Genomic DNA, 16,627 nt, shown 5'->3' on the forward strand with positions numbered 1-16,627 from the left:
GACGGAAAACTTTTAGTCTCCTCAAGTTACACGTGTCTTTTGTTGTTGACATGTGTCTTGTGATATTTTAATTTGATCCAATCTTCTTCTCTGAGTGATGCAATGTTGGGCCAGATGGACTTTCTTTATTAGTCTCTGTAAATCGCTGTATGTTTTATTGGGCTTTTGCTCGGTTGTTGTGTGTAATGTTTTATATCAATAAAAACTTCGGAAAAAAAAAATGATGAAACTAGTTACGTGGGAAACTGAGAATATATTACATATGTGTTGACCAGAAACAAAAGTCAATTGTTGACTGTGTAACACTTCAGTTTAACGAACTAGAGTCCAAAACTGGAACTCGGCTGATGCCCTCACACCAACCCAGCCTACCATGGCATTAAAAGAAATGTTAAAGTCGTATGTTTTAGACCTTATATGTGTAGTATAATAGTATCATACGCAATCTATTATATTTATCTTCAAACTTCAGAGAGTTTGAAGAACTCAAGCCACGTGAATTTTTTCGTAACACACAAAAACAAAAAAGTCGTTTATAAAACAATTTATATGTCCACATGAACATGAATAGCTAAAGATTTCTATCTAGCTTATCCACAGAGCTCACAAATCCTCCTCTTGTTCTTTTTCTGTAAAACGCACCTGCTAGATTAATTCTTTTATTAATTACTTCCACTAATGTATTGACCAGGAAAAGAGTGATCTATTTGCACACTTAAAATGCACACAAAATCTGAACCAATGACCAAAGAAAGATAGAAATTAAAAATTAACTAAATTCTAGAATTCATATGCACCACCGCGTAAAGGTATATTGACTTCTGTGTACCACTAGTGCCACAAAGGCTTTTGGTGGTCTTATTGGCGCATATAAGCCATTCTTTTAATTTTATTTTTTTCTCTTTCTGTTTTGTACTATATAAGCCATGTTGTTCTTATAATATCTGATAGGAGTATTTTATATGAAGATAATTTGATGACTTTTGTGAGTTGTCAGGAACTAAAGCCACGCGAATGCAGTCAATGATTACAACTTGTGTGGCTATTTAACAAGGCCACAAGGGATTCGATGATTCACAAGCCAAAGAAATTAAAAGATTCATTACGTTTTCTAAAATTTTCACACTTATATCCATCTAAAATGTTGTACTCGTTTTGGCGTTTACTCTCTCTCGTTTCCATCCTCCACTGTGTCGCTGCTCTCCAGTGTCTTCCTGACCAAACCGAGACCCTTAAACGTTTCAAAAACGAGTTTCAGTTCTCCAGCATCTGCAGCGACGACACCAACTTTCTCCGCGGTGTGGTCTGCGATAACACGACCGGTGCTGTCACGTTTCTTGAACTCCCCGGTGGATGTATACGTGGAACTCTCAGACCAAACAGTAGCCTCTTCGAGTTGAGTCATCTCCGTTACCTTAACCTCTCTTTCAACAACTTCGATTCTTCACCTTTGTCCTATGCTTTTGGTCAACTCAAAAATCTTGAGGTCTTGCTTCTCTCCTCTAATGGCTTCACCGGCCAAGTTCCTTCTTCAATACGTAACCTACCCAAATTAACCAAGTTACAGCTTTCCCACAACAAGATCACTGGTAACTTAGCTCCACTTGTACAGAATCTAACCAATCTTTTAGCTTTAGACCTTTCTTTTAATCAATTCTCTGGAACCATACCTTCTTCTATCTTCACAATGCCTTTCTTGTCTTATCTTGATTTGAGTGACAATCATCTCACTGGCTCATTTGAAATCACTAATATTTCTTCGTCTAAACTCGAGACTTTACAGCTTGGGAATAACCATTTTGAAGCAGAGATCATAGATCATATTTCAAAGTTGGTTAGTCTTCAGTATCTCAGCCTCTCTTTTATAAACATAAGCCACCCAATTGACTTAAAAATCTTCCATTCTCTTCAATCTTTGTCACACCTTGATCTTTCTGGAAACAGTTTAACACCGAGTATGAATTCAGACATCGAGTTTCCAAAGGACATGAAGGTCTTGCTCTTGTCTGGATGCAACATCAGTGAATTCCCTGAATTCTTGAAGCCCTTAAAGAAGTTATGGTATTTAGATCTTTCCAACAACATAATTAAAGGGGACGTTCCTGATTGGTTATGGAGTCTTCCTCTTTTAGTCTCTCTGGATCTTAAGAACAATTCATTCACCGGTTTCAAAGGTTCATTGGATCATGTTTTAGCTAATTCATCGGTGCAGGTATTAGATATTGCTTTAAACTCTTTCAAAGGTTCATTCCCTAATCCACCAGTCTCTATCATCCACTTGTCTGCTTGGAACAATAGTTTCACAGGAGAGATACCTCTCTCAGTCTGTAACCGAACCGCTATCGATATTCTTGACCTATCCTACAACAACTTCACCGGCTCAATCCCTCCATGTATGGGTAACTTCAGTATAGTGAACCTCCGGAAAAACAAGTTGGAAGGAAACATTCCAGACGAGTTCTATAGCGGTGCTTTGACACAGACATTTGATGTTGGATACAATAAACTAACCGGAAAGCTTCCAAGATCGCTCTTGAACTGCTCTCTCCTAAGGTTTTTAAGTGTGGATCACAACAGAATCAATGATTCTTTTCCCTTCTGGCTCAAGGCATTGAAGAATTTGAAAGTCCTTACACTCCGTTCAAACAGATTCGTTGGTTCTATATCTCCACCTGATGATCAAGGTCCTCTTGCATTTCCCAAGCTCCAGATACTTGAAATATCGCATAACAGATTTACGGGAACCTTACCAAGAAATTACTTTACGAGCTGGAGTACAACGTCTATCAAGATGCATGATGAAGAGAGGCTATATATGGGAGATTATTCGAATGAGCGGTTTGCCTATGAAGATACGTTGGATTTGCAATACAAAGGTCTATACATGGAGCAAGGGAAAGTTCTTACTTTCTACTCTGCCATTGATTTCTCTGGTAACAAACTTGAAGGAGAGATTCCAGAATCTATTGGTCTTCTGAAAACATTGATTGCCTTAAACTTATCAGATAACTCATTCACAGGACATATCCCAATGTCTTTCGCCAATGTGACTGAGCTAGAGTCATTAGACCTGTCAGGGAACAAACTCTCAGGGGAGATTCCGCAAGAACTCAGGAGACTATCTTATTTGGCGTACATAGATGTGTCTATTAATCAGCTCACTGGTAGAATACCACAAGGGACACAGATCATAGGGCAACCTAAATCCTCATTTGAAGGGAATCGAGGGTTATGTGGTCTTCCTCTTGAAGAAAGTTGTTTAAGGGAAGACGCACCATCCACACACGAGCTTGAAGAAGAAGAAGAAGAAGAAGGAATATTGGAGTGGAGAGCAGCAATAGTAGGGTATGGGCCAGGAGTGTTGTTTGGATTGGCAATAGGACATGTTGTTGCTTTGTACAATCCTGGGTGGTTCATCAAGAATGATGGTCGTCATAACATGTTTAGAGGCATCAGAAACCTTTAGGATTGATTAAATATATAGTTTCATTTTGTCTTTGTTTTTTTGTGTGTAATTTGATCTGTGAATGTGTCTCTAAGTTACTGAAAACATGATTATGGCATCTTATGTGTTACAAAAAAAACTCTGTTCTGATAACAGAGGAAACTACTAAATTAGTTACTTCCATTCAAACAACGTACTCATGTCATTATGGAAACATAAGAAATAAAACAAACTGTGAGATATTATTTATTGATAGTCGAAGCATTAATTTTTTACATGTGATTTTTTTAGTATTATGGAAACATAAGAAATAAAATTAACTGTGAGATATTATTTATTGATAGTTGAAGCATTAATTTTTTACATGTGATTTTTTTTGAATAATGGAAACTTAACCCTTAGTGTTTAGGAATTTTTCCAAAATTGAATTTTTAAGGATATAATAAATAGGCATTAAACCGACTATCGTATTAGGTCTGCTCAAATCAATTTCCTATAAGAATAGGAACCTGAATCGTTTTTTACTTATTTAAGACCTTCCTGTTTTCCAATTTACTTGCAAACAAAGCTATAACCTTCCAGTTCCTTCTTTGGTTTAGAACTCAAGAGTTTCCTTCTAGGTTTTTATTTTTTTTGGTTCTGTCTTCAAGAGATTTGATCACGATGATGAAATCTGATGATCGTAGTTTTTCTAAGCAGCGATTTTACGAATTTCTCGAGCAAACGATTCCTGAAAACTCCCAAACTTTTGGTATTTTTGAGGCGGAACCGTCTTCTAGACCTTCGTCGTCGTATGTGAACAAAGAGTACGGTATTGACGACGAAGACAAAAGCTTTAAACTGTTGTGTGCGGTCGACATATCGTTAGGGTACAAGGCTAAGGCTAAGGAAGACAAATCGAAAAAGGAGGAACCTAGGGTTTACTCAGGGCAGATTAATATGGTGGAGATGATGCACGAAGTTATCGGAGAGAGGCTTCAGAGCCTCTTAGAACGTCGATACAGATCAATTACTTCCGTGGAACCAGAAGGACAAAACCCTAATCATGATTCAGAATCTTCTCGGTCTTCTCGCGTTAGAGGTCGTCGGTCCAAGGAAGAACGTTCGATTGAGGTGGAAGAGAGAAGTCGCAAGATACGCAAAATTGATCGTGATCGTGGTTTAGAGGTTGAACCAATTCAAATGACTCCACCGGAGTGGCTTCTGAGGGTGATGAGGAGAGAAGGGGACGGCTACAATCCGAAGCTGATCTCAACGAGGAAACTGTACAAGACTGATCTCGACAAAATCCAAGGACGTCTCTCTGTTCCTTTTAAGCAAGTTAAAAGTCCAGACTTTTTGACAGAGGAAGAGACAACACACATACATGAAAATTCGATGAAGCTTCGTGATGATGGTGTGAGCTTGGATTTGGTGGATCCTAAGATGAAAAAGCACGCCCTTGAATTGAGGAAGTGGAAGATGAGTGGAAACTGGAATTATGTCTTATGTAAAGGTTGGAACGATGTGCTTTCTGATAACAGGTTTGAGGTAAACGATCTCTTTCCTCTCTGGTCTTTCCGATCTGGAGAAGGAAAACTCTGCTTTGCTCTTGTCCCTTCTGAGACGACAAGTTCCAGCCACGGTGGCGGCTCTACTTCAGGAGAATCTGAACGTGGAAACTTTCTGACTGGCGGTGATGGCGCTTCTACTTCCGGTGAATCTGGTCAGGTACAGTTACCGGTTAATCCTCCTTCGCTTCCAGCAAGAGATACAAACCACTCCAGCCTAGGCTGTTCAGGAGAGAGCAGCTCTAGTTCTTCCTAATCATACTCTGTTTATCGCTTAAGCCACAAGTAAAAAGGATATTTTGTTTTCATCCAATTCTGGCTTGGTTTTCTTTATTTTTATTGTTCTGTTGACTGAAACAGTGGGGTTTTGTCCAAATTGTGAGACCCTTAAATAAATATTTTTGAATGTTATATAAATGAAATTTCTTTAGTTATGTTTTTGAGAGTTTTCTTTTTAATTCTTTAGCTCTTTCCTTCATCCATCTCTGAAAATTGCCTGTGTTTACTTATGAAGCATTGCAAATAAAATGCAGAACAAAACCAGAACTTGCTTTCTTATATTATCACAAAAAGATCCATCAGGCTACAACACAACACACAGGTGTAAAGTTTCTTGTCTCTAAACTCAAAAGTCTTAAGTCGGGATCAATCATCACCATAGGCCTTGAAACAATAGCGTTCACTGTAAGGAGCGTTAAAGAAAAGATCCGCTTCCAACCATTTAGGATACCGAACAAGATCTCCAGCTAAGAACTGCATATACCTCTTGCTTCCTTCGGGAACAACTCGAACCTCTCCTTCTTCAATGTAAACCAACTGATCCACCTGCCAATCCCATGGCAGCTTGCATTTCCCTGTCTTCCAAACTGACCATCTCGAAACACCGAGCTCCTCCAACCGTTTCTGTGAAACTTTCCGTTCCACTTTAACATTGTATAGCTCCTCCAAAGGTTTCTCTGTCTGCATAGATGTCATCCTAAAGGCTCGCTGAACAGACAGGTTATTCATCTTCTTACATGAAGTTATAGAACCTGGGAATGATGTGGCCATAATCAGACTTGCCATAGCTGCTTCTCTTCAATTATAAAAATCCAATCTTGTGATAGAGAGTTTTGGTTCTGCGGACAATAAAGAAAAGAGTCATGAGAATTGAACCTGAGATCTTATATTCCCTAATGACACTTCCATAACACAAATTGAATCGTTTTGATGTTAATAGTCTTCTTCTTAACTCCTAAAAGAGAGGAAGAACGTAATTTAGTAGTCTTGTGTACAAAGTAAAGCATACGACTTCTTATCATATAACAACCTTTTGCATACAAATTAATCAATCAAAGAAACAAATTCACAATTCAAGTAATTAAGCTAATTCCCCATTTGCTATTCAAGCCACATATCAAAAACATTGTGATGTTCGAAGTCTAGTGTAAAAAAGTGAATTCTTGTAAAGCATAAGGCTTTATGATCTAACTAACCTCTTGCAATAGCTTAATAATATGAATATGAGGACAACCAGTAACATAAACTCACAATTCAAGAAATTAGCTAATTGCCCATTTGCGAATTCGATTGGAGAAGTTGGAACATATACATCACCAAAGGTAACACAGATTATACGGATCGAAATCGAATTGCTTACCTTTGGAATTGTAAAAGTAGTGAGTGAGTGAGTGAGTGAGTGAGTGGACTACTCGCTTCAAAAACCCTAAAACCCTGAACCAGAGAGGCTTATCCAAGTCCCTCTGTTTGATTTGATGAATCAATGGAAAAAGAAGAAGGATATAATAAAATATTACAGAAACAACCTTAGTATTTACATTTAGTTTACTTTTGGACCAGAAGTTTCTATTCCAGTAATTTGACCCAAATCTTTTTGTTTTGTTTTGTAAACGTGTCACATTCTCTGACACACTGCACAATCTTTCCAGTGTTTTTTTATCTCTTGGTGATGAAAATTAGCTTTTTTCTTGGGAACTCAGAGTCATGGCGGTTCTGCAAATTCAACAGTTCAATGTGTTCGTTAATACCGTAACAAGGTCTCGGACAAACCGAGGAAGAGGAAGAGCTTCGAAGACCATAGTGTGCGTTCAAACACAAGTTGCCCCCTCTAGAACACAGGTCAAAAGCTCCCTTTTAATTTGAAAGTTTACATTTTTATAAATTTCTTTCAACAAAAAGCTTGTATGTGTTACAAAAGTTGCTTGCTTGATGAACGATTCTGCTCAATTACGCATCCTCTGGGAAAAAAAAAAAAATGAAACTGATGGTCGTAATTGCTGCTTCATATGAGTAAAAAAAAGTTGCGGAATTTCTCAGAAATAGAGATAAGTTTTGCAGTCTGTATTCTGTTGGAAACTTATAACTTATGTTCGTTCATTGCTTTTCCTTGTATGTGAATCTTGAGAGCGTTAAAAGTGTTTGCATAAGCATGTGTAATGATGATATGTTTTTAAGCTGAGTATGAGTTCAATCATTTCGATATGCAGAAGATAATGGAGAGTATTTCAGTTGGTGGAGAAGCTGGAGGTGCTGGTGGTGCTTATTCTTACAATGCCTTGAAGAGACTTGACAATATTTGGTCCAACATATGTACTCAACCAACTGGTAATATATCTAACAAACAAATTGTTACCATTCAGAGTATAAAGGAATGTATTCTCTTAGTGATGCAAAAACATCTTGCAGGACCGCAAGAAACTCAGAAAATTGTTTCTAGGGTATCTGGCTTTTCTCAAGATTATTATATGGGGAATAATCTCGTTGGAACCTTTGACATAGTGGTTTGTGGGGGTACTTTGGGGATTTTTCTAGCCACGGCTCTATGTGCCAAGGGTTTAAAAGTTGCTGTGGTGGAGAGAAATGCAATCAAGGGGGTAAGAATTCTAGCTAATGTTGTGGTTGGAGAACCTTTTTTATTGCTAATGGTTTTTTTTTGTTTGTTTGTGGTGATTTAGAGAGATCAAGAATGGAAGATCTCAAGAAAAGAGATGAAGGAGCTGACTGAAGTAGGAGTTTTAACAGAAGATGAGATTGAAGATGTAATTGCTGCAAAATTTAATCCGGTAAAGCTTCTTTCCAGTATGCAATGCCTTGATTCTCTACTAAAAATCCATGATGCTTAAGGTTAATATTGAACAAATGCAGAACAGATGTGGATTCGAGAATCTTGGTGATATATGGGTTCAAGATATTCTTAACCTTTGCGTTTCGTGAGTTCTGTTCTGTCTCCTCTTATACTCTATAATACATAGGAAAAGAAATTTCCCCTTGTGTTCTGCTTACCTTCTGAAAGTGATGATTAAGTTTTCCGTTTTGTATATTTAACCAGCCCAGCTAAACTTGTGCAAACTGTGAAGCAACGTTTCACTTCTCTTGGTGGAGTCATTTTAGAAGACTGCAGTCTCTCAAGCATCGTCGTCTACGATGATTTAGCTGTGAGTTGCTTGTCGCTTTCTCCAAAAAAAATATCCTAACTAAGAAGAGGATTCAACTTATTAACATGAATTGTTTGAAATTGTTGATTGATAGGTTATGCAACTTTCTAAAGGTGACATATTATCTTCCCGTCTGGTCATCGATGCAATGGGAAATTTCTCTCCTATACTGAAGCAGGTTTTATATTGGCCTAATAGCATATCTAGTTTTACATTTTCATTTACATTAGTTATAGTCATCAAAATGTTGAAATTTCTGATTCTTGTGTGTTGTTCAATGACATTTTTCTCAAATCACTGATTATAATACTTTTCTTGTTATGTATTCTGCTACAAAAGATTAAACGTGGTAGAAAGCCAGATGGAATGTGTCTTGTTGTTGGATCTTGTGCTCATGGGTTTAAGGAGAACTCTTCAAGTGACGTTATATTTAGTAGTTCATCGGTGACCAAAGTTGCAGATTCTAATGTACAACTCTTTTGGGAGGTAAAACTATCTGTCGTTTTCCCCATCCTAACACACTATTCACATAACGACAAAGAATTGGCTTTAATATAAGGCTGCTTATTGTTGCTTGAAGGCCTTCCCGGCTGGCTCTGGTCCATTAGACCGCACTACTTACATGCTCACTTATACTGAACCGCAATCAACATCTCCGAGTTTAGAGGATTTACTCGAAGAATACTGGAAGTTGATGCCAAAATACCAAGTGAGTTTCCATCTTAAGTAACATCTTTCATAAAGTTTCTTTCTTTCTTTTCCTGATGTCTTTTGGCGCAGGGAGTCTCTCTTGACGAATTAGAAATACTGAGAGTTGTATACGGAATCTTTCCTACATACCGAAATAGGTATAACCTTGACATGGAACTCCATTGATGCCATGTATCTCCTCTACCTATCAAAACTGGAAGTTTGAAATTCTAGTATTGATATTATAATTCTGTTTACCAGTTTTGTACAATAATACTGCTGCATTCTGACATATCTAACCCTGTTGGATTGGAACTATCACCAGTCCGTTGCCAGCGGCATTTGATCGTGTTCTACAGGTGGGTTTTGTTCATTTATATATAAGCTTCCAAGAAAAGTTTGCCGCTTGATAATTCGATAAACTAAATAATCAAAGTTTCTTACCAAAAAACTCAGTTTGGTGATGCTAGCGGCATTCAGTCACCTGTTTCATTTGGAGGTTTTGGAAGTTTGACCAGACACCTTGGAAGATTGTCCAATGGTATATATACACTCACTATCTGAAAGTACACTTGCTGTCTCCATGAACATTATACAACTTTTATATCATGATATCTGTCAGACTATAGTCCAAAAAATCTTCAGATTTTCTGACAGTCTTAATCTTCATTTTGAAAAGGAATCTATGAAGCAGTAGATGGAGATCTTCTGGACTCTGACAGCTTATCAAAGCTAAATCCTTATATGGTAATAAAGCTTTGTGGTTGTCAGCTATATATCTTTCTCCCTGCTATTAACTTCACTGAAGCCATTTGTGTTTTGAATGACAGCCAAACTTGAGCGCATCATGGCTGTTTCAAAGAGCAATGTCTGCAAAGCAACAACTCGATGTTTCCCCTAGCTTTACCAATGAGCTTCTCCATGTTAATTTTAGTTGCATGCAGGTATAGTAAACCTTTCTCTTTTGTAGAAACCGGAAAATGAGAGTTTCGAACTTTGGCTTCTAAGTAATGGTCTCATATTGTTCTTGTAGAGATTGGGCGATCCAGTTCTCAGACCATTTCTTCAGGATATAATACAGTTTGGTCCTCTAGCAAAGACATTAGGCCTTGTCATGCTGACTAAACCTCAGATAATTCCGTCAATATTCAGACAGGTATAGCGTTCCTCCGAGAACTGTTGCATTATCTCTAAACCAGAAACCCCAGGAAACGAAAACAAAATATTGAAATTGCTCTCGATCTACTCGTGAAATGTCGTTTCGTTGGTGATCTCCTCAGGTCGGGATACCAGTTCTGCTCGATTGGTCTGTTCATTTTTTCATGCTGGCTTGTATACACTCCTCTCAGCATACATTGATCCATTAATAAGGTGAAGTATTCCTAAGTCTCTTTAAGGAATTATGCATGGATCATTGCTTCTGTTGCCATGACTCTGCCACATGATGGATGGATGTTGTGTTCCCCTGAACCATCTTCATCTTTTTGTGTATTCTCAGTCCGTCTTTGGAAGGACTTCCCTCAAAAACGAAGTTCGAATGGAAGAGACGTCTCGAGGCCTGGAAATATGGAGCTGGTCTCGATTATGAGTTGTGATTCTGATCGTCACTGGCTTTTGAGCTTCAATTTTTAGCTTTTTGAAAGTATAAAATTTCTCATTTTGGTGCCATCTCAGATTTATAAAAGTTCATCAGATCATCCTTCTTGAAGACATCATCGTCCATAGTACTTCACAAGCTTCATAAATGTCTGGCTCCTCTAGCTTATCATGCATATATGGTTATATACACTACACAGATCAACATCTCAGTCCTTAGAGTTGATTCACAGGGTTCTAGAATACTCCTTCAATATCAGCTTATACACAATTATATTCCAAAGGCTTTGTTTTATGAACAGACAATTTATGATAATATAATATAACATAAAGCGTCGAGCTTTGTTTTCTTTACAGCGTAGAGATGGTCGCTTATTGATTCATGTGAATGCCAGATGAACATACCCAAAGGCAAAGGTTGATACATATCCCATCCCAACTTTCTCAAACAAGATTTCGAAAAAATGAATAGGTTCTGATTCAAGTAGTCGATTTCAACCATCAACAGGAAGATCTCAGAATTAACCAGCCAAAAAAGATCTTAGTTTGACAATCCTGGTCTAAGTCTCAGGTGAATGCATACTTCCAACAAGTGCAGTATAAACCTTATTATCTATTGTATACGCTTTCCTTTTCATCTCATCGTACAATCCAAAGGCTTCGTCTGATTTTCCAGTTTTGGACAAACCTGAGATCATCACAGTGTATGTTACAGAATTCTGGTCCAAACCCTTCGACCCCATCTCGCTAAAGAGCCTCATTGCTTCATCCACGTTATCAGCAATACATTCCCCGTGTATGAGCGACGTGTAGGTATACGAATCCGGATCCATCCCTTTTGCTTCCATGTCAGCCCTTAGTTTACGGGCTTCCTTTACTTTCCCTTGCTTGCAGTACGAATAGATCATCACATTGTATGTGATAGCGTTGGGCTGTACTCCCTTGCTGCTCATCTCCACAAATAGCCTCTTTGCCTCCTCAACGTTCCCTTCTTTGCAATAAACATCCATCAAATTAGTATAACTAACCGTGCTAAGCCTCACACCACCTTCCATCATCCTGAACAGCCATTGCTTTGCCTCATCGTACCTTTTTAATCTATTCAAACAGCTAGCAATCGTATTCAAAGTGAAAATATCAGCTTCAAAACCTTTCTTCTCCATCACATCATAAATCGTCAATGCTTCATCAATCATCCCTTTCCTGCAATACCCATTAATCAACGTATTGAATACCACTTGAGTGATATCAACTCCTTTACTTTGCATCTCGTTCATCAAGATCTCAGCTGCACCCATCTCCCCTACCTTACACACCCCATCAATAAGCGCCCCGTAAGTATGACCACTCGGTAAAAGCCCCTTCTCCGTCAATTCATCAAACAGCAAAAACGCTCTCTTTACATTCCCCTTTCTGCAATGCCAACTTATCATCGATGTATACACATGAACATCACATTCTATCCCTCTCTCACGCATTTCATCAAACATCTTCTCCGCATCAACCATTCTCCCATTCTTCACACTCAATTCCATCAAAAGCGTATAGGTAACCTTATTATACACAACACCCTCCTTCTTCATCACCTTCAAAACCCTATCTACACCAGAGAAGTCCCTCTGTTTAACATAAGCATTGATAATAGTATTGTAAGTATAAGCTTCAGGTTTAATCCCTTTACCAGAAAACTCCTTAATCAGTTTCTTACTCTTCTCAACATCACCTCTTCTACATAAACCTTCAACCACAATGGTCAATGAGTAAACAGTTATCTTCACTCCAGAATCAACCATTCGCCGGAAAAAGTCCAAACAGAGATCACTTTCCCGGCGTTTCTTCGCCGCAACCAAAAAAACAATGCAGGATCTTTCGTCAATACTCAAACCCTTTTTAACCATGTAATCAAAAACCCTTAAACCCTCTTCAAACATTGCGTTATCTACATAAACCCTAAACACCAAATCGAAAAAAGTTTCCCAAAATCCAAACTTTTCATCGGAGACGTCGCAATCAACCATCGCTGATCCTAAACCCTCAACTGGGCGGTCGTAAAACCCGTCGTTAACAACCGAATTCAATAAATTTCTCATCTCATTGAACCTCCGGTTAGAATATAACCGGCGAGATAAAGTCACAACCGCCGTGAGATCGGGTTTGAGATTGGATTCGAATCCGCGGAGATACTTGAAGAAATCGAGGCATGATTGAGTTGGTAGAGTTGGTTCAGATAGAACGAGACGGGTTACGTTCGGATTCAAATTGAAGAGAAGTGATGGATTCGATTGAAGCTTTCCGATGCTTGGTTTCTCCACCAGGTACGCCGTGATTCTTTTGGCTGCTTCTTGGTCTGAGATCAAAACCGGAGATTTCTGATTCTGAGTTACAATGTTGAAGAGTCGTGAGAGTTTGTGAGAAGACATAGTTCTTACTTCTTTGTTCATGATTCAAAATTCCTTTAACTCTTCTCTTCACTTTCCCTAACAATGCCCACATCCATTATATAGCTGACGACTCTTTGATATTTTACTGTTACTGTGTTCTAATTTTATTTTGGGAAAATTGTCCTTTAAATTCACAAGTCTACATTTTCGTTGATTTAAAACCCGAACTCTATTTTTGGAAGAAAAAAACACAAATTATTTGTTAACTTTTAAATAAATTGCAAACTCTTGTTGACTTAGCTTTTTGAAGCACAACGTTAAGGGGTCAAACGAAAAAATTAAACAGAATCAATTATCCGTTAACGAGATCCGTTAATAGCAAAACGACGTTGTTTATAACACCCTTAAACCCCCAAATTGAGAAATCGATTCTCAATTTCTCCAATTCACAAACCCTAATCGATCTAACTCTAATCGAACATGATATCTTCGATGACGAGAAGATTCCAGATCTCTTTTTGTTATACACCAGAAGAACGGTCGACCAGGATTCTCTTCAGTTCTCGATGTAAAGATCGTTACATCTGCTCCACAAACACACTTCAGTGGCACTCCACAGTCGAACGAAGCTACCACCAATGTCTTTGAGCTAGAACTCATCTCGTCAACTCGAAGAAGAAGAGAGAAATCGAAGAAGAAAAGAGAAATTAAAGAAGAAAAGATAAGTTGAGATCAATTAGGGCTTGTGAATTGGGAAAATTGAAAATCGATTTCTTAATTTGGGAGTTTTAGGGTGTTATAAACAGCGTAGTTTTCCTATTAACGGATCTTGTTAACGGACAATTAACCCCGTTTAATTTCTCCGTTTGACCACTTAATGTTGTGCCTCAAAAGGTTAGGTCAACGAGAGTTTACGATTTATTTGGAAATCAATAAATAATTGGTTTTTTTCCCCTCTAAAAATAAAGTTCGGGTTTTAAATCAACGAAAATGTAGATTTGGGGATTTTAACTACATTTTTCCTATTTTATTTTTTATCAATTTTTTTACTCAAACTTTTTTCGTAAAGGTCATTAAAAATTATATATAAATAAAAAAAAATTCAAAACTTCTGTTCTCTGACATAGATCCTTGAGAACTGTTGAAGTGTGATCCATCACTTATATTATAATATGAAACTCATAAAATGTACTTTTTGTTTGTAAGATGCGTATAATATATAATGGATACGGAGACGTATACGACTTTGAGTTGGCCTTTATGGGATTAGAAATGTCTTATGCCATAATTGATATCAAGAAAACAACAACTATACCTTTTTTCCCATTTTCAACTGCATAATAATTTTGTTGATCAAAGTTGTTCTTCCTTATTGCAATAATAAACAAATGCGCGCATGCGCAAAACACTAAAAAATATTATTGAAGTATAGTGATGGAAATAGTTAGGAGCAAAAAAATGTTGGTCATTTTTTAAACTAAAAAAAACTTGAATTTTCAGCATTGTGGGTAAGAATAGTCTTTCATATAGAACCATTTTTCACCATCAACCATAAACCAAATCATTAAACCACAATTTTCAACATCAAACCCATAATAATGATTATCTTTTTCTATAATAATTAATTAAAGCTTGTTTAGCAATACAATCTTTCCCACCATCTAATGTTTTACTAATGATCGGCTAATTATGGAAATATTATTTTTATCGACGTCTAGAAGACATTTTAATCGTGATTGCAAGAAGAGATTAACTCATGACGTGCTAGGACATAGCCTGGATTCAGCTATTACTCTAGTCTCTAGCTAGTTAACCTCTTTTACAATCCATTGAATTTTTTTTTATCGTCAAGTTGATGAAATAGTCTTTAAACTAACTCTAAACTAACCGGAGCCTCTAGCTTGGGTGGTAAAGGACCCTCAGCTGAGGTACCCGCCATCATAAGTTCGAGCCCCGACCACATAGGAATTCACATGCGGGCTGCAGTGTCCCATGAGCCGACACATGGAGTGCCATTTGGCCGCCCACGTGGCTAGTCCAAACGATCCGATAGCTAACACGTGGACCCTTGCTCTGTCAGGTATCCGATAGCTAACATGTGGACCCCTACTCTGTTGGGAAGCGTTGGGATACCTGGGTTAACAAAAAAAAAAAACTAACCCTAAACTTTAGGTTCTTAGAACAAATTGAAAAAGCCATATCTTTCCTAAGTTCTCTAATCCGATTAACTATCCCTTTAACTTCTCCCGTATGTGCTTGATTTATGCTCGACTAACTATAGAGTGTTACGATTAAGCAAAAAGACCATAATATGTTATTAATCATACATAAGCAATCTTAGATATATATTTATTTGGAGCACACGATTACACAATATTATCATATACATTAACTTCACTCATCATACTGGAAACCCTTCTATCCAAAAAAAAAAAAAAAAAACCCCATCATACTCATAACTCATTATCAATTACAATTGATCTGAAGTGTCAAAATTATGCATATATATATATATACATATACCCCAACTTTGAATTTAGTTTTTCAAAAACTTCTACATCAACACTACGTAAGTTACATGGTAGTGTGTAACCATAGTATATGTGTACATATATACATTTCACATATTTCTCTCCAGTTTATAAAACAAGGAGAGGGAGAGAAAGAAAAAGAGATAAAAAGGTAAATAATTCTGTTACCGCCGCAAACAAACTTAGTAAACCTATCGCTTGTTGTGTAAAGGGTTTGACCCCGTCGGAATCTTTCTTTTCTCCGGTGTGATTTCTCCGGCGCCGATGAAACGTGTGGCATAAGAGGGGAGAAAGCCTCTGTTTCTTCTAGAAGGTCCGGATGAAAACCTTCGTCTTCCAACAGCATGGATTCTTGAAGCGAAAACGAGAACGAAGAGAAGAAGAAAGATGAAAACAAGACTATACCGACTCATTCTCTTCTTCTTTTGTTTATCTCTTTGAGTAGTTGTTTTCATCTTGTTTCTCTTACAAAAAGGGTGAGGAAATTACAAACCTTACAAGAAAAAGGTGAAGGAAATAAACATTATGAAGAGAGATGTTGTGATTATGAGAATTAAATGGATGCACAAACTTCCATATGGTGTTGTATTTGTTGCGTTATTCATGTGCGGACATGGATGGTCCACTTCATCAAAGTCTCCCCCATTATTTTCTACATCATTTTTTTAATTACCGTAGAATAGAATTGAACATGTACAAATTATAACTTATTCAAATCCGCATAATACTTATATATTTTAGTAAAAATAGTACTGTATAATTTTATTAGATAATAACTATTTTTCTTCGCTCTGCACACTATTTAAATCCCAACGAGTTCATAGTGTATAAATTATAATACCGAACGTTGTCAATTTGTTTAATTCTGTTTTATTCCTAGTTGGGCAATTTATAAAGTTGTGTACTCAAAACCATTCTGTTGTATTGTAACGTTTAGAATATTTAGATATTTCAGACATATTGCTGAAAATAACTGATGACTGATGAGCATGTACATGTT

At 37.3% G+C, this 16,627-nt stretch overlaps 3 protein-coding genes, 1 long non-coding RNA gene and 2 pseudogenes across 8 annotated transcripts; 3 read left to right on the forward strand and 3 right to left on the reverse strand.

The window, feature by feature from the left end:
- Nucleotides 1–952: 952 nt before the first annotated feature.
- Nucleotides 953–3,563, forward strand: LOC104700191 (receptor like protein 22). 3 transcript variants are annotated; one of them, XM_019227731.2, is made up of 3 exons: nucleotides 1,456–1,589; nucleotides 1,784–1,834; nucleotides 1,945–3,563. In XM_019227731.2, exon 3 carries the CDS (start codon nucleotides 1,958–1,960, stop codon nucleotides 3,464–3,466), a length of 1,509 nt encoding a protein of 502 aa, XP_019083276.2. In that variant the 5' UTR covers nucleotides 1,456–1,589; nucleotides 1,784–1,834; nucleotides 1,945–1,957; the 3' UTR covers nucleotides 3,467–3,563. The 3 variants fall into 3 exon arrangements, with proteins under 3 accessions (XP_010413968.2, XP_087312844.1, XP_019083276.2); XM_010415666.3 differs by having other exon boundaries at nucleotides 953–2,933; nucleotides 3,021–3,563; XM_087456718.1 differs by having other exon boundaries at nucleotides 953–3,563.
- Nucleotides 3,564–4,015: 452 nt separating this feature from the next.
- On the forward strand, nucleotides 4,016–5,429 carry LOC104704269 (putative B3 domain-containing protein At2g27410 pseudogene; annotated as a pseudogene). Its single transcript, XR_015560910.1, has one exon. The product of XR_015560910.1 is annotated as a putative B3 domain-containing protein At2g27410 pseudogene (transcript).
- Nucleotides 5,430–5,523: 94 nt separating this feature from the next.
- Nucleotides 5,524–6,778, reverse strand: LOC104700192 (uncharacterized). The gene is made up of 2 exons (XM_010415668.3): nucleotides 6,635–6,778; nucleotides 5,524–6,113 (listed from the first exon to the last, which is right to left on the reverse strand). Exon 2 carries the CDS (start codon nucleotides 6,058–6,060, stop codon nucleotides 5,641–5,643), a length of 420 nt encoding a protein of 139 aa, XP_010413970.1. The 5' UTR covers nucleotides 6,061–6,113; nucleotides 6,635–6,778; the 3' UTR covers nucleotides 5,524–5,640.
- Nucleotides 6,779–6,901: 123 nt separating this feature from the next.
- Nucleotides 6,902–11,069, forward strand: LOC104700194 (uncharacterized; annotated as a pseudogene). Its single transcript, XR_015560911.1, has 17 exons — nucleotides 6,902–7,113; nucleotides 7,482–7,599; nucleotides 7,681–7,868; nucleotides 7,950–8,057; nucleotides 8,140–8,204; nucleotides 8,324–8,429; nucleotides 8,524–8,607; nucleotides 8,769–8,915; nucleotides 9,010–9,138; nucleotides 9,210–9,277; nucleotides 9,445–9,478; nucleotides 9,576–9,660; nucleotides 9,799–9,866; nucleotides 9,950–10,063; nucleotides 10,153–10,275; nucleotides 10,400–10,490; nucleotides 10,618–11,069. The product of XR_015560911.1 is annotated as an uncharacterized LOC104700194 (transcript).
- Nucleotides 11,002–13,207, reverse strand: LOC104700193 (uncharacterized). The gene has a single exon (XM_010415669.3). It carries the CDS (start codon nucleotides 13,154–13,156, stop codon nucleotides 11,276–11,278), a length of 1,881 nt encoding a protein of 626 aa, XP_010413971.1. The 5' UTR covers nucleotides 13,157–13,207; the 3' UTR covers nucleotides 11,002–11,275.
- A 1,482-nt stretch (nucleotides 13,208–14,689) lies between these two features.
- On the reverse strand, nucleotides 14,690–16,194 carry LOC147940798 (uncharacterized). Its single transcript, XR_015560912.1, has 2 exons — nucleotides 15,796–16,194; nucleotides 14,690–15,229 (listed from the first exon to the last, which is right to left on the reverse strand). It is a non-coding gene; the product is annotated as an uncharacterized LOC147940798 (long non-coding RNA).
- Between the last annotated feature and the right edge of the window lie 433 nt (nucleotides 16,195–16,627).

This window comes from Camelina sativa, chromosome 7 (assembly GCF_030686135.1).
Source record: "Camelina sativa cultivar CO46 ecotype springtype chromosome 7, ASM3068613v1".
Classification (NCBI taxonomy): domain Eukaryota; kingdom Viridiplantae; phylum Streptophyta; class Magnoliopsida; order Brassicales; family Brassicaceae; genus Camelina; species Camelina sativa.